Source organism: Dendrobates tinctorius, unplaced genomic scaffold, assembly GCF_039654945.1.
Source record: "Dendrobates tinctorius isolate UK_male_01 unplaced genomic scaffold, ASM3965494v1 ptg000028l, whole genome shotgun sequence".
Classification (NCBI taxonomy): Eukaryota; Metazoa; Chordata; class Amphibia; order Anura; family Dendrobatidae; genus Dendrobates; species Dendrobates tinctorius.
The window spans coordinates 39,493,609-39,508,165 of NW_027361696.1; the positions used below are offsets into that span (position 1 = coordinate 39,493,609).

Consider the following 14,557-nt stretch of genomic DNA (forward strand, 5'->3'; position numbering starts at 1 on the left):
GTGGAGACATAGCCGCCAAATTCAAGCCTTAGTTGCTGGAGGGGCCAAAGAGAATTATTAACAGTATGCGGTAGGTGGGGCCCTACTGCAGGGGGGCGGAGATTACAAGGACCTAAAAATCTTTCTTACAGCTGGAGCCATTTAAAGGGTTTCCACAGTTTTCCCAAGAAACTCACAGGGCGACAACTATTTGCATTCTGCACTAATAGAATTTCTCATCCTGCCATCGACCAGCAATGTCAGACTATCAGATTATTCCAAAAATTATAGTATATTTAGTCCAATGCTGGATTAAATGAATACCACTGGATACGACATAATAGGGATTACATAAATTAAAGGGAAATTGTATGCCTGAAACTAGTGGTATAGGTGTGTACATCTTGATATAACAATAAAAATGATACTTGTCTTATAGCAATCCGATGTGACAGCGCTGAAAAATCGAGCTTTGAGGCAACATACAAATTGGCCAGGAAGCAAATTGGGGGCGTGTCTGAGCACTTCCAGTGTATTGCCACACCCCCAAGGTGGTTCAAAGCTTCAAAGCTCGATTTCTCACCACTGGAACCACGGATTATTATCAGAGCGGTGTCATTTTTTTTGTTGTTCTGCAATCTATTCATCTGTACCACTAGATTTAGTAGTAAAACCATCCTGACAGGTTCCCTTTAAAGTCAGCTTGATAATCTAGAAATTCTAATATTCCATCACACGTAAACTGGATTTTGGGAATTTTATTCTACAGGTTTTTTTTCTTAAATAATATATCATCCTACTTCCAGAAACAATTTCTCGCTCATCGACTTGCGGAATAGAAATGGCGTCATTGACATTCACAGAGCGCCGATTTCCGCTCACGCTCTATCAGTGACTATTGTTTTCCGAAACTGATGTAACAAATCTTGAACATGAAAATAAATAAAATTAGAACCTGATGGGAATTCTGAGATCTGCGCTGAGAACGAGAATGAAAGTTCAGTGCACAATAGACACATACGGTGCGTGCTGCCGAGATGATGCATTCCTCGCCAGCGGATATAGATCAGCAACGGGGGATTTATGTGAATGCAAAAAGTGAACTGTCTTCAAATTTAATCAACGGTCGGTGGAGACGCTGCAAAATGCCGAGCGCAGGGAAGAAACCCTGATGATTACTGGCTTCTATATTAAGCACTATATTATATCTATATTAAGCAGTTGCTTAAAGGGCAATTCCAGGAGGCTGAATAGATGCAGCAGTGCTGACTTTATCATTACACATCTTCATTAAAACTCACAATTACAAACCTCTAGTGACTTCATGAAAAGAATACCAGAACTACAGTAAAGACTGACATTAAAAACAAACATTAAAGTGGACCAGTGGAAGCAGATGGCAACCTCTTAGACCCCAGACAGTGGAGTCTTCATTTCTTAAGCAGGCCTAATCTGGAGTCTATCAGTTTATAGTATCCTATCTAAGGTCCAGGATTTCCATTTTTTGGCGATCTGATGTCTATTTTTAATTTTGGCATTTATCCAGTGGGTCTGCATATCTTTAGGTGGTCTGAGGATCTGCATTTTTAGAAGGTCTGGTCTATGGGTCTACTTTTCTTTAGGTGGTCTAGTCTTCATTTTCTTTTATACATCTTTACAGGGTTTGTTCTCGGGGTAGCGTTTTTCTCGAAAGCCTAACATGTGCTTTTTTCAAGGGGCTCTGCTTTGGGGGTCTGTATATCTTTACCGTTCTTAGTCTGGTGTCTACTTATTTTTTAGGGGTCTAGTCTGGAGTCTGCACCAGTCTGGACTGGGATCTGCATTACCTTTAGGGGGTCTAAGGTCTGCATTTTTAGGAGGTCTGGTCTGGGATCTATATTACTTTAAGGGGACTGAGTTCTGCATTTTTTAGGTAGTCTGACTCTGGTCTGCGGTCTAGGTCTACATTTTTTAGAGCGTCTTTTATTTCAGGGGTAGGTCTAAGATCTAAAGTGTTATCTGGGGTATCTATTTCTTTAAGGGAAATGGTCTGAGGTCTGCATTTCTTTAGTTTGTGCATTTAGGTGGTCTTCATTTATTTAGTGGATCTAGGCTGTACTCTTTTTTAAGGGATCTGGTTTGAGGTCTGTATACCTTTGCCGGATCTTGTTTGAGGGAAATGGTTTGGTGTCTGCATTTCTTTAAGGGTCTATTTTGGGGTCTTCATAAAGAGTTTTATTTTGGGGTTCCAAGGTCTGTATTTAGATGCCTGGTCTGTGGTCTGCATTAGTTTAGGGGGTCTGTATTCATTCTGAGTAGTGAAGAATGTCTAAATGAGTGTTGCATAGAGCTAAAAATTTGGGCACCAAACATAGAAAAAGACTTTATATAAAACTTATTTTTATGAAACTTCTCAAAAGTTTTGTAAGTCTGGAAAACTCTCTAGTATTCAAACATTAGCCTGTTTTGTAAGAAAGTATCGAAATATAACTATCCCTGCAAAAAAAAATGAAACCTGGAGATGATAATTTTCTTTCAGAGTAATATGATTTCCAGAGATGTGGTCTCCACCTCAGCGCTCTGCTAGACACAGCCCCTCAGGTTGTTTCCTCTGAATTATGTCTCGGTTACAGACGTTTCATCCATCCCGGGGTTGGCTAAGAAAACCATCATCATAAAAAGCAGAAATACCATGACTCTACTTACTGAGTAGTCGCACGCTGGAATTATGTGAGCCGAGTTTATTGGATGCGAAGCATGTGTAATTCCCATAATTCCTTGAGGTGACATTTGAAAACAGAAGCACAGACCAAGTCCTCTCGTTCTTGATCTTCAAACCTTCCATTCCTGCAGTCACTCTGTCGAGAGAGGCCGAGGCAGTCAGATGAGGAGATGAAAGAAAAGAAAATGTCATCGGAGCTGGTGTCATTATCACAGAATAATCATGCAGGACTTATAGTTTGGACTTATCAACTGGATACAGAAGTTGGAGATGTTTTGAAGGTAAGGATGGATGGTGATTGGTGAGATATACTTAATCCCACTAGGAACTAAAAAGGTTCTTGGTGGATTTTATTTAGAGTCAGACATTAACTTTTAGTGTCATCGTCTTCACGTCTCTAGACAATTCTTGGTCTAAGACCATTTGAAACACAAGGTAAAGTTGAGTTTGGGGTGATGCTAAACCAAGAATGGTGAGGTGATGTTTGACTTGGATTTCAGGTCATTCATTGTCTATCGCCACCCCATTCTTGGTTTATCATCCCTCCAAACCCAACTTTGCCTTGGGTTTTAACTTGACCATTCATGATGTATCACAACCCCAAAACTTTGACTTGGGTTTCCAGTTGACTTCTTATGGACCAAGAGTTGTAGAAGACCATGAATAGTCAACTTTTAACACAAGACAAATTTGGATTTGGGATGATGTTAAACCAAGAATCGGCAGATGTTTGACTTGGGTCTCAAGTTGACCATTTATGATCTAAAACCACCCCAAGCCCAATTTTGCCATGGCTTTCAGGTTAACCTTTTATGGTCTAACACCACCACAAACCCAATTTTACCTTGAGTTTAAAGTAGAACATTCATGGTCTAATGCCACTCCAAACCCAAGTTTGCCCTCGATTTAAAGTTGACCATTCTTGTTTTAATACCACCTCACCTCATTCTTGGTTTCGCATCATCCCAAACCCAACCTTGTCTTTGTTTTAATATTGACCATTCATGGCCTACCACAATGCTAAACCCAACTTAGACCATGAATGGTCAACTTACAACTCAAGTGAAAGTTGAGTTGGAGCTCATGTTAGACCCCTAATGGTCAACTTGTAAAGTTGGGTTTGGGGTGTTGGTAAACCAAGAATTGAGTGGTATTAAACTATGAATCATCAACTTGAAATCTAGGGTAGAATTGGGTTTTGTTTGGTGTTAGAACAAGAATGGTCTAGTTGAAACCAAAATTGGGTTTTACGTGATGCTAGACCATGAATGATCAACTTGAAACCCAAGGTAAAGTTGGATTTGGGATGTCGTTAGGCCATGTATGAGGTGGTATTCGACCATGAATGAAATTTAAATTGAAGGCAAAGTTGGGTTTGGGCTGATGTTAAAACATTAATGGTCAACTTAGGTGGGAGTGAAATTGTTGAGAAGGCTGAAGATGTTTTTTTTTGTATGGATAAATACCAAGTGCTTATTGATCAGTTACAAGAACTTCGTCAGTTATATAGTAACACTCTTGATGAACAAGTACCATGTATAGGCATATAGGGAACAAGGGCACCCACTCACATTAAAGCCACTAAACAAGCAAAATGGTAGCCTACACTTCGTGGACACAAAACCTTAGACCCTTAAAATTATGGATTGAATGAAGGGGGGGACACAAGCCAGCATCAAAAGTTTACTTTGATAGAGCACAGATTTTCCACCAGCTCAAAAGATAAGGAAAAAATGGCTGTCATCTCTCATACTCACTTCTTGTCATCCTTATACCATTCAAACTCTGCCGGGGGCTCGGCTAAAGCTTGGCAACGGAGGACGGCAGGCTTCCCGATCGGTGACTGTGCGTTCTTTACATCCGTGAAGAATGGAGGATCTAAGGGGGAAAAAAATGTAATTTGTATTTTTTCTTTGTATTTTACTGTTCTGATGGAATAAGGAGCGTTAGTCAATTACTTAATGAAGAATTTGGCTCAGTACTGATACATCAGCCCTTCAGTCCCGATAGACCAGTGTGTATTCACCAGGGTGTATGGCAGCATTCCTCTCTAGGCTGCAGGGGCCGACGTGGGAGCTGTAATTTTACCTATGTTGGTTGGTACAGAGATTTCTCAGAAAAGGCAAAATCCAGAAATTTCTGTTAACTTGGCACATTCCATAGGGACCATCTCAGGAGGATGTTCGGAGAATCCCAAAAGACGTAAGGTGGATTTTAAAAGGGTTGTATCAGACGAGTCAATGGCCAAGGGCTTGTTAACTGAAAGACCCCAGAGGATGGAAAACACAGAAGGAAACTGAAACCGCCCAGTATTATTTAGCAGTGTATGGCGCTAATATTTAGGTTAAATTGCAGTCTTAAATAGGTACTAAATGACAGAATTGTAGAGGTCTTTAAGGTAGTATTATGTGACCAGTATTGGTAGAATTTGGACCGTATATGGCAGTATTAGGTTAGTTTCTTGGGTTAAATTGTGGATTTTTCATGACATTATTATTGTGATTTTCTGGTGGTTCTATGTTGGTTGGGTTTGGCAGTATTATCTCTGTATCTTGGCAGTAATATATTTGCTCTTTATGTTAATACTGTCTTGTTGACATTTTCTGGGCTCTCTATAGCAGTATTATCTTGATATCTTAGTGTTAGTATGCAAGATGCTTATGGCAGTATTATTTTGGCGTTCGTATGTTGTCTGAAAATTACTGTATGATCTTATTATTTCAGTAGTATTACATGAGCTGTACGAGTATATTGCATTATTATCATAGTTGTCTTGGTGGCAGTATATGGGCTTTATATGGCAGCATTTGTTCATATCTCAGTTGTATTTGGCTGTATAATCTTGGTACCACAGTAATATTATATCAGCTGTATATGGCAGTATTATTTTGGTATCTTGGTGGTATATGAATTATATTTGGCAATATTATCTTGGTATATCCGTGATATTAAATCAGCTGTGTATTGCAGTATTATTTTGATATACAGTATTTGTTGTATTATATCTTATTTATGGCAGTATCATCATGGTATATTTTGGTAGTATTGTATCAGTTGGCATCTCGGTGGTATTAAATCAGCAGTATATGGCAGTATTATTTTTGTATCTCAATGGTATTAGAGCAGCTGTATGTGGCAGTATTATTTTGGTATCTCAGCGGTATTATATCTGTTGTATATGTCAGTATCAACAAGCTATCTCAGGAGTATTGTATCAATTGTATATGGCAGTAATATCTTGTTATCTTGGTGGCGATATATCAGCTGTATATGGCAGCATTACGTTGGTAAATCTGTTGTTTTACAGTCATATGTAAAAGTTTGGGCACCCCTATTAATGTTAACCTTTTTTCTTTATAACAATTTTGGTTTTTGCAACAGCTATTTCAGTTTCATATATCTAATAACTGATGGACTCAGTTATATTTCTGGATTCATATGAGGTTTATTGTACTAACAGAAAATGTGCAATCTGCATTTAAACAAAATTTGACCGGTGCAAAAGTATGGGCACCCCGTATCATTTTCTTGATTTGAACACTCCTAACTACTTTTTACTGACTTCCTGAAGCACTAAATTGGTTTTGTAACCTCATTGAGCTTTGAACTTCATAGCCAGGTGTATCAAATCATGAGAAAAGGTATTTAAGGTGGCCACTTGCCAGTAGTTCTCCTATTTGATTCTCCTATGAAGAGTGGCATCATGGGCTCCTCAAAACAACTCTCAAATGATCTGAAAACAAAGATTATTCAACATAGCTTTTCAGGGAAAGGATACAAAAAGTTGTCTCAGAGATGTAACCTGTCAGTTTCCACTGTGAGAAACATAGTAAGGAAATGGAAGAACACAGGTACAGTTCTTGTTAAGCCCAGAAGTGGCAGGCCAAGAAAAATATCAGAAAGGCAGAGAAGAAGAATGGTGAGAACAGTCAAGGACAATCCACAGACCACCTCCAAAGACCTGCAGCAGCATCTTGCTGCAGATGGTGTCACTGTAACAAGAGAAACTGGAGTACGCGGTGACAGCAAGAGAAATGCTTTTTTGTATAAAAATATATAAATGTTTATTGTGCATACAAAATATATAAATAATCATACATAGTAAGATAGTGCACCAAGGAGCATACAGGCAAGACACGAGGGCCACCCCTCTGGCAAAGCAATCCTATTGTAAGCAAATATTCAGGTCAAATGACCAAAAGAAGAAATATTTATAAAAGACAGGTCAGGGAGTTCCCACTGTGGATCGCAATAATAGCGTCATATATCCTGAACTGCCAGATTAAACCAATGAACAGTGCAGCTTACCGGGATCTAAGAAGCCAGAGCGGGAGCCCCAGGTGCCTGATGTCCACCCCCGACGTGCGTTTCGCGGGCTCTGAAGCCTGCTTTCTCAAGGGGATAGTAAGTAGTGAGGAATAGGACCTTAAAATAGCTCATGTGATGGGTCACGTGATGCAGAAGAGCCAATGGCGGTGGTTTGTAACGGCGCATGCGCGGTGTGCGCGCCAGGCACTCCACACAGCCCGGGCGTCATGCCGTCTCATGCACAAACGGGACAGAAACTATCCCGCTGTGCATGGAGGCATAAAGACGCCCTGCAGCCAGAGAACACAGGCGCCCACCACCGCGGACGCGCACAGCCACCTTGGCTCAGCACAATCTGCCACCATAAATATAATAATAAATATGGGTGAACCCAAAGGTACATAATGCATATAAAGGCAGATAATCCGCCCCAATAATAATATAACAAAATAAACACCCATAAATAAGAAAAAGGTACAAAAGAAACAAAGCAGAAAAAAACAATAAAGGACAAATGTGAATAAATGCACCAATCATGACAACAATACAATATAAACAATGGACAAATAATACAAAGTGATATAAAGCTCAAAAAATATGTAGATCAATAAAACAGGCTGCAGAGAAGGTGAGGAGGGAGTCATCGTAGTATATCCATCTGTTTTGGTTCTTTTCAAAAATTCTGCAGCCGTTTCAGGTTTTGAGAGTTCTAAATATATCACAAGAAGAGAGGTAAGGAATCCTATAATCACACAAAAAATTCAGGAAGTTTAAAAACAATAATAGTAAAAACAAAAAGAAAGAAATAAAAGGGACATAAGGCAGTGATAGAACCAACAGATGACAAGCATAGGCCATTTATACAGAAACTAGAACTCATAGGAAAGGTGCAAAACTGAGATGTTCATTTAGGCCCTTAGGGGCCATAGTGTCCAACAAAACAATCCAACGAGTCTCCATCTGGGCCAAAATCTTTTTATAATTCCCCCCTCTAATCCCCAGATGGAGAATATCAATGCCACGTATTCTGAGGGACCCCGCATCACAATTGTGGTGGGTTTTGAAGTGGCGCGGGATTGTTTTGAGTTCCGAGGGGTCCATAACTGCTTTTGCAGCGCCAATATCACGGACGTGTTCGCGCACCCGTACACGTAGTTCCCTTGTTGTCAAACCAACGTATATCCTGGGGCAGCCACAAGTGGCATAATAGACCACATTGGTGCTGCCGCAGGAAATACGATGGCGAATATCAAAGGTGCGCAAACCATCCGAAGCGGTAAAATTTATACTCCGTTGGGCATTGGCGCATGCGAGGCAGTGGCTACAGGGAAAGAAGCCCGGAGTTGGACCACGAGAACCAAAAGTATTACGAATTGCCGGAACATAATGGCTCTTGACCAATAAATCACCCAGATTTTTGGAACGTCGAGATGTCATGGCGGGGAGGTCACCCAAAATGGACTCAAGAACCGGATCAGCTTTTAAGACATCCCAATGTTTAGCAGGCTTCAGAGCCCGCGAAATGCGCGTTGGGGGTGGACATCAGGCACCTGGGGCTCCCGCTCTGGCTTCTTAGATCCCGGTAAGCTGCACTGTTCATTGGTTTAATCTGGCAGTTCAGGATATATGACGCTATTATTGCGATCCACGATGGGAACTCCCTGACCTGTCTTTTAGAAATATTTCTTCTTTTGGTCATTTGACCTGAATATTTGCTTACAATAGGATTGCTTTGCCAGAGGGGTGGCCCTCGTGTCTTGCCTGTATGCTCCTTGGTGCACTATCTTACTATGTATGATTATTTATATATTTTGTATGCACAATAAACATTTATATATTTTTATACAAAAAAGCATTTCTCTTGCTGTCACCGCGTACTCCAGTTTCTCTTGTTATGGTATAACTTATTGGAGTTGGTGCATTTGTTTGCTGGGAGGCTCACCAGGTGGTGATGTCATCCTGTGCATTTTTTTGCACACTGGTTCTGTTTTAGATGGTGTCACTGTGCATCGGTCAACAATACAGCGCACTTTGCACAAGGAGAAGCTGTATGGGAGAGTGATGCGAAAGAAGCCGTTTCTGCAAGCACGCCACAAACAGAGTCGCTTGACGAATGCAAAAGCACATTTGGACAAGCCAGTTACATTTTGGAAGAAGGTCCTGTGGACTGATGAAACAAAGATTGAGTTGTTTGGTCATACAAAAAGGCGTTATGCAGGGAGGCTAAAAAACACAGCATTCCAAGAAAAACACTTGCTACCCACAGTAAAATTTGGTGGAGGTTCCATCATGCTTTGGGGCTGTGTGGCCAATTCCGGCACCGGGAATCTTGTTAAAGTTGAGGGTCGCATGGATTCAACTCAGTATCAGCAGATTCTTGACAATAATGTGCAAGAATCAGTGACGAAGTTGAAGTTACGCAGGGGATGGATATTTCAGCAAGACAATGATCCAAAACACCGCTCCAAATCTACTCAGGCATTCATGCAGAGGAACAATTACAATGTTCTGGAATGGCCATCCCAGTCCCCAGACCTGAATATTATTGAACATCTGTGGGATGATTTGAAGCGGGCTGTCCATGCTCGGCGACCATCAAACTTAACTGAACTGGAATTGTTTTGTAAACAGGAATGGTCACAAATATCTTCATCCAGGATCCAGGAACTCATTAATAGCTACAGGAAGCGACTAGAGGCTGTTATTTTTGCAAAAGGAGGATCTACGAAATATTAATGTCACTTTTATGTTGAGGTGCCCATACTTTTGCACCGGTCAAATTTTGTTAAAATGCAGATTGCACATTTTCTGTTAGTACAATAAACCTTATTTGAATCCAGAAATATAACTGAGTCCATCAGTTATTAGATATATGAAACTGAAATAGCTGATGCAAAAACCAAAATTGTTATAAAGAAAAAAGGTTAACATTAATAGGGGTGCCCAAACTTTTACATATGACTGTATATCAGTTGTATATAGCAGTATCATTATGGTATATATTAGTAGTATTGTATCAGTTGTATATGGTATTGTATGAGTTGGCAATCTCAGTGGTTTTATATCAGCTGTGTATGGCAGTATTATTTTGTTGCCTCAATGGTTTTACATCAGCTATATGTTTATAAACCAAAGGGAAACAGCAATGCAAAAAGTACAAAATATATTGTTGTTAAAAAATCACAAATCTTTATTGAAATACCAGGTAAGTAACATATGTGGATTAAAAAAGTGACACATGAACAGACAGTAGTGTGATAGTACACAGTACTCCTTAGGCCTCTTTCACACATCAGGTTTTCTGCTTCAGGCGCGATCCGGCGCTTTTGACTAAAACCGGATCCGTCGAAATGCAATGCCGGATCCGGTTTCCCCCCCATTGACTTGCATTAGAGCCGGATCGAGCCGGATGGCCATGCGTTTCATCCGATTTTCGCAGGATCCGGCAATGTGACGCGATCCGGCGTTTGGAAAAAACGGTGACTGTAACGTTTTTTGTATCCGTCGAAAAAGCCGGACACGCCGGATCCGGCGTGTCCGACTTTTTCATACAATGAAAGCCTATGAGCGCCGCAATGCGCCGGATCCGGTTTCTTTGGTCTGAGCATGCTCAGTAGCTCTGCCCACAGGACATATATAAAAGCAAGACAATGGGACCCTCAGCCACACCCAACATGCCACCCAAGCCAAGAACCAGGAGCAGGAGAAGGCAGCAGACATCTGAAGCAGCAGCACCATCAGCACCACCCCAAATGGAGCAGCATGCTGAACAACGGGAGGGGAGTCCAGCAGCAGATGAGAGACGGTAATTATCAAATCCCCCATTCCTCCAAACTAGGGCTATGGAATATCAAGATATTCATTGGCCCTTTGTTTCTCTTTATTCAACAGCCGCCCAATAGATGCAGCAGCAGCAGCAGCAATGGAAGCAGCAGGAACACCACCCACAGCCATGGAGTCTGGCCACCAGGAACATAGCACATCATCTTCTGGGAGCCCTCCCTCGCATCGTCAGCGTTTGACGGTAAGTTTTTATTTCCAAAATCCATCATCTCTGTAATATATGTGTATTCATTGCCTTTTATTTCAAAACAGGAATCACAAGATGAAGAGGAGCTCCCAGAAGAAGAAGGAAGGGGTGGACAGACACTTGGAGTGGGCTCACAATTGGTAAGTTTTTTGCATCAAACGCAGAAACACAACATCACACTACACACAACACATAGAAAACAATGTTCTGCAGACCACACACAGCAAACAAATGCCTACATCCAAAGACATAACATTTTTTGTTTTCTTCTCTAGTCTTCCCAATCTGGTGCTCGGCCAAGAGGTCCTCGCAGTGCCTCCCAGGGTCGTCGGCGACAGCAACGCGGCGGTCACCAGCGTGTAAGTATAAATATTTTTGCTTTGTTTTTTTTGCACTTTTTATTTCATTTCTTTTGTGGAGGCTAATTATGTTATTTTTGTCTTTTTCTTTAACAGCCTTCACAGCGTGCTCCTGACTCTGACGGTGAGGATGGAGGGATTGATGTGGACCGCCTCATCGATCTCGTCAGAGAAAGGGAGCCGCTCTGGAATATGGCTGACCGACGCCACGCTGACCTGATCGTTACCCGACGACTCTGGGAGGAAATCTGTTCGCTCCTTGTGGACCGCTGGGAGGACCTCGAAGCTCGGGCCCAGATTAAAGAGCGTAAGTATATACAGTACCGGTTGCTTGATTTAAACCAGTGTTTCCCGAACTCCAGTCCTCGTGGTCCCCACGGATCATGTGTTCAGGATTTCTATTTACTTTGGAAATCCTGAAAACATGACCCCTGGGGACCATGAGGACTGGAGTTTGGGAAACACTGATGTTGTATACTAACCACTTTGTCCTTTCTCGTTTCAGGGGAGAGAATTGTGAAGCGGTGGCGGTCTGTGAGGGATCGTTTCAAGAAGGAGTTCAATAAAGAGATGCGGGCCCCGAGTGGATCTGGAGGACGCAGGAGCAAGTACAAGTACGCACGAGCCCTGTCGTTCCTCCGGGAGACAATGCTCACCAGAAGGTAAATATTACACACCACATGTGAAAAAAAATGTTTAGATGTAACTTTTTTTTTTCAGCCAGGGCCATACCATGTCACTATTTTAATTGTTTTTTTTTTCTCTTTATTCCACAGCACGGTGAGCAGCACTCGGGAGCCTGCACGATTGGACCCTTCTGAGGCGATCCCTGAGGAGACCGGCACCGAGGGACACTTCGACCGCCCCGGTACATCTGCACCTTCCCAGCCTTCAAACACATTCGACCCATCTGTCCCATCCACCAGCACAGGAGCATCGTGGCCGCCTACATTACATGAAGCTGCTGGTGAGGAGATCGCTTTCCCTTTACCCCACCCTTCTGCCCCTGCCACCTCTAGTACACCTGCGGGTACTGGGCGGCAGCGGCAGAGGGGTCAGGAAAAGACTTATGCGCCAGAGTTCTTGCATCTGAATGCATCTTTCCAGAACTGTCTAAAAGTCTTGTCAGAGCAAATCTCCGCAGGCTATCAGCAGATCAACTCCAGCATTCTGGAGGTGAAGACACTTCTGCAAACCATGCATTCAGAAGCAAGATCTTCGCCAAACCACACCTTTTTCAGGTCTGTTGTGGAGCGCATGGAAACGCTCTCTCCTGCCCAGCAGATGCATGTAATGCATTCATGCCACGCTGCTCTCCAGCAAGTTACCTCCCAACCTCCTCCTCCCACCACAGTAGTTCCTCCACCTGCACCCCCTCCAGCCACTTTCCATCCTCCCCCTCCTATTACATCTACACCCCCTCCAGCCACTTTCCATCCTCCCCCTCCTATTACATCTACACCCCCTCCAGCCACTTTCCATCCTCCCCCTCCTATTACATACCATCCACCTCCCCAGCACCATCCACCTCCCCAGCACCATCCACCTCCCCAGCACCAGCAACCTCCCCAGCACCAGCAACCTCCCCAGTACCACCAACCTCCCCAGTACCAGCAACCTCCCCAGTACCAGCAACCTCCCCAGTACCAGCAACCTCCCCAGTACCTGCAAACTCCCCAGTACCAGCAACCTCCCCAGTACCAGACATCTCCCCACTTCCAGCAACCTGCCCCGTACCAGACATCTCCCCACTTCCAGCAACCTGCCCCGTACCAGACATCTCCCCACTTCCAGCAACCTGCCCCGTACCAGACATCTCCCCACTTCCAGCAACCTGCCCCGTACCAAACTCCTTCCCCATACAACTTGCCATCAACATCTGCTCCTACAGTCCCTGCCCAACCCTCCACTCCACCACCCACCACCTCTTCTGCTTCCCACATGTCCACCCATTCTGTAGTTTTTTCCACACCTTCACCTCTAACTGTTCCTTCCCCACCACGATCCCAGTCCTCTCTCCACACTCCCAGTGTCGAAGTGTCCCGCAGCCCCTACAGCAGTATTTCCACCACACACTACACAGATTTATAATGTGTGTATTTAAATAAAAATGACCAGTTTTATGGTTTCAAAGCTTTATTAAACAAGTTTATTAAAATTTTAAAAAAGTTTACTAAAAAAAACATTTTTCAATAAAAGTTAAATTATTTTACACTGGTTGTCTGTCATTTCTTTCTGCGGCGAAAAAGGTTAAATACAGGGTATTTAAAAGGTGAAATGGTATTCAAAACTAGGTATATAACTGTGGGTAAATTTTAGCTTTTTGCCACAGTTGTGTTCCTGGTTGTGTTTGAAGCAAAGTATTTCACCTAAAAAGTTGTGTTTATTGTTGGTGATTTCATAACAATGTACACAACTTTTGTTAAAAGGTGAAATACTTTGCATAAAACACAACCAGGTACACACCTGTGGCCTAAAGCTAAAAATAGAGACCATGACAAGATAGCCAACTTTGGTTGGCAAAGGTATATACTGTTGGTACAGAAGGTACACAAGTTTGGTTGGGCACAAATCTTTCACACTCTGTCATCCTGCCAGTGTACTCTGCCTTGAGGTGACATAAAGTATAGTGCAAAATTGTCCCTCATTACTGAAACCGTCACAGAACTTCTAGTGGTAATGTCATGGTAATCTTGCAAGGTGGTTTCTTCAGAGGTGTCCTCAATGGAAATGGGTTCCTTGCAGATAACAAAATTGTGGAGTACCACGCACGCTTTGATCACCTCGTCCACAGTTTCTGTCTTGAGGTTGATCGCAGTCAATAGGACCCGCCATTTGGCTGTCAGAATACCAAAGGTACATTCAACCATTCTTCTTGCTCTTGTGAGGCGGTAATTAAAAATGCGTTTTGGTCTTGTCAATCCTCTGCTAGAGTACGGTTTCAAAAGGTGTTCTGACAGCTGGAAGGCTTCATCCCCTACACAGACAAATGGCATAGGTGGACCAGATGTTTGCGGCAGCGGTCTAGGTGGTGGGAACTGGAAGGTGTTTCCATACAGTTTACGCCCCATGGCAGACAGTTTGAAAACTTGACAGTCATTGGAACGGCCATAGGCCCCAATATCAACCGCAATAAATTTGTATTCCGCGTCAGCGATGGCCATGAGGACAATTGAAAAA

At 42.6% G+C, this 14,557-nt stretch overlaps 1 protein-coding gene across 1 annotated transcript in view; it reads right to left on the reverse strand.

The window, feature by feature from the left end:
- IGLON5 (IgLON family member 5) overlaps nt 1–14,557 on the reverse strand; it is a 554,166-nt gene that overhangs the window by 30,371 nt on the left and 509,238 nt on the right. The window contains 2 exon segments of the mRNA XM_073570595.1: nt 2,665–2,816; nt 4,438–4,558. Coding sequence (XP_073426696.1) covers nt 2,665–2,816; nt 4,438–4,558 — 273 coding nt within the window.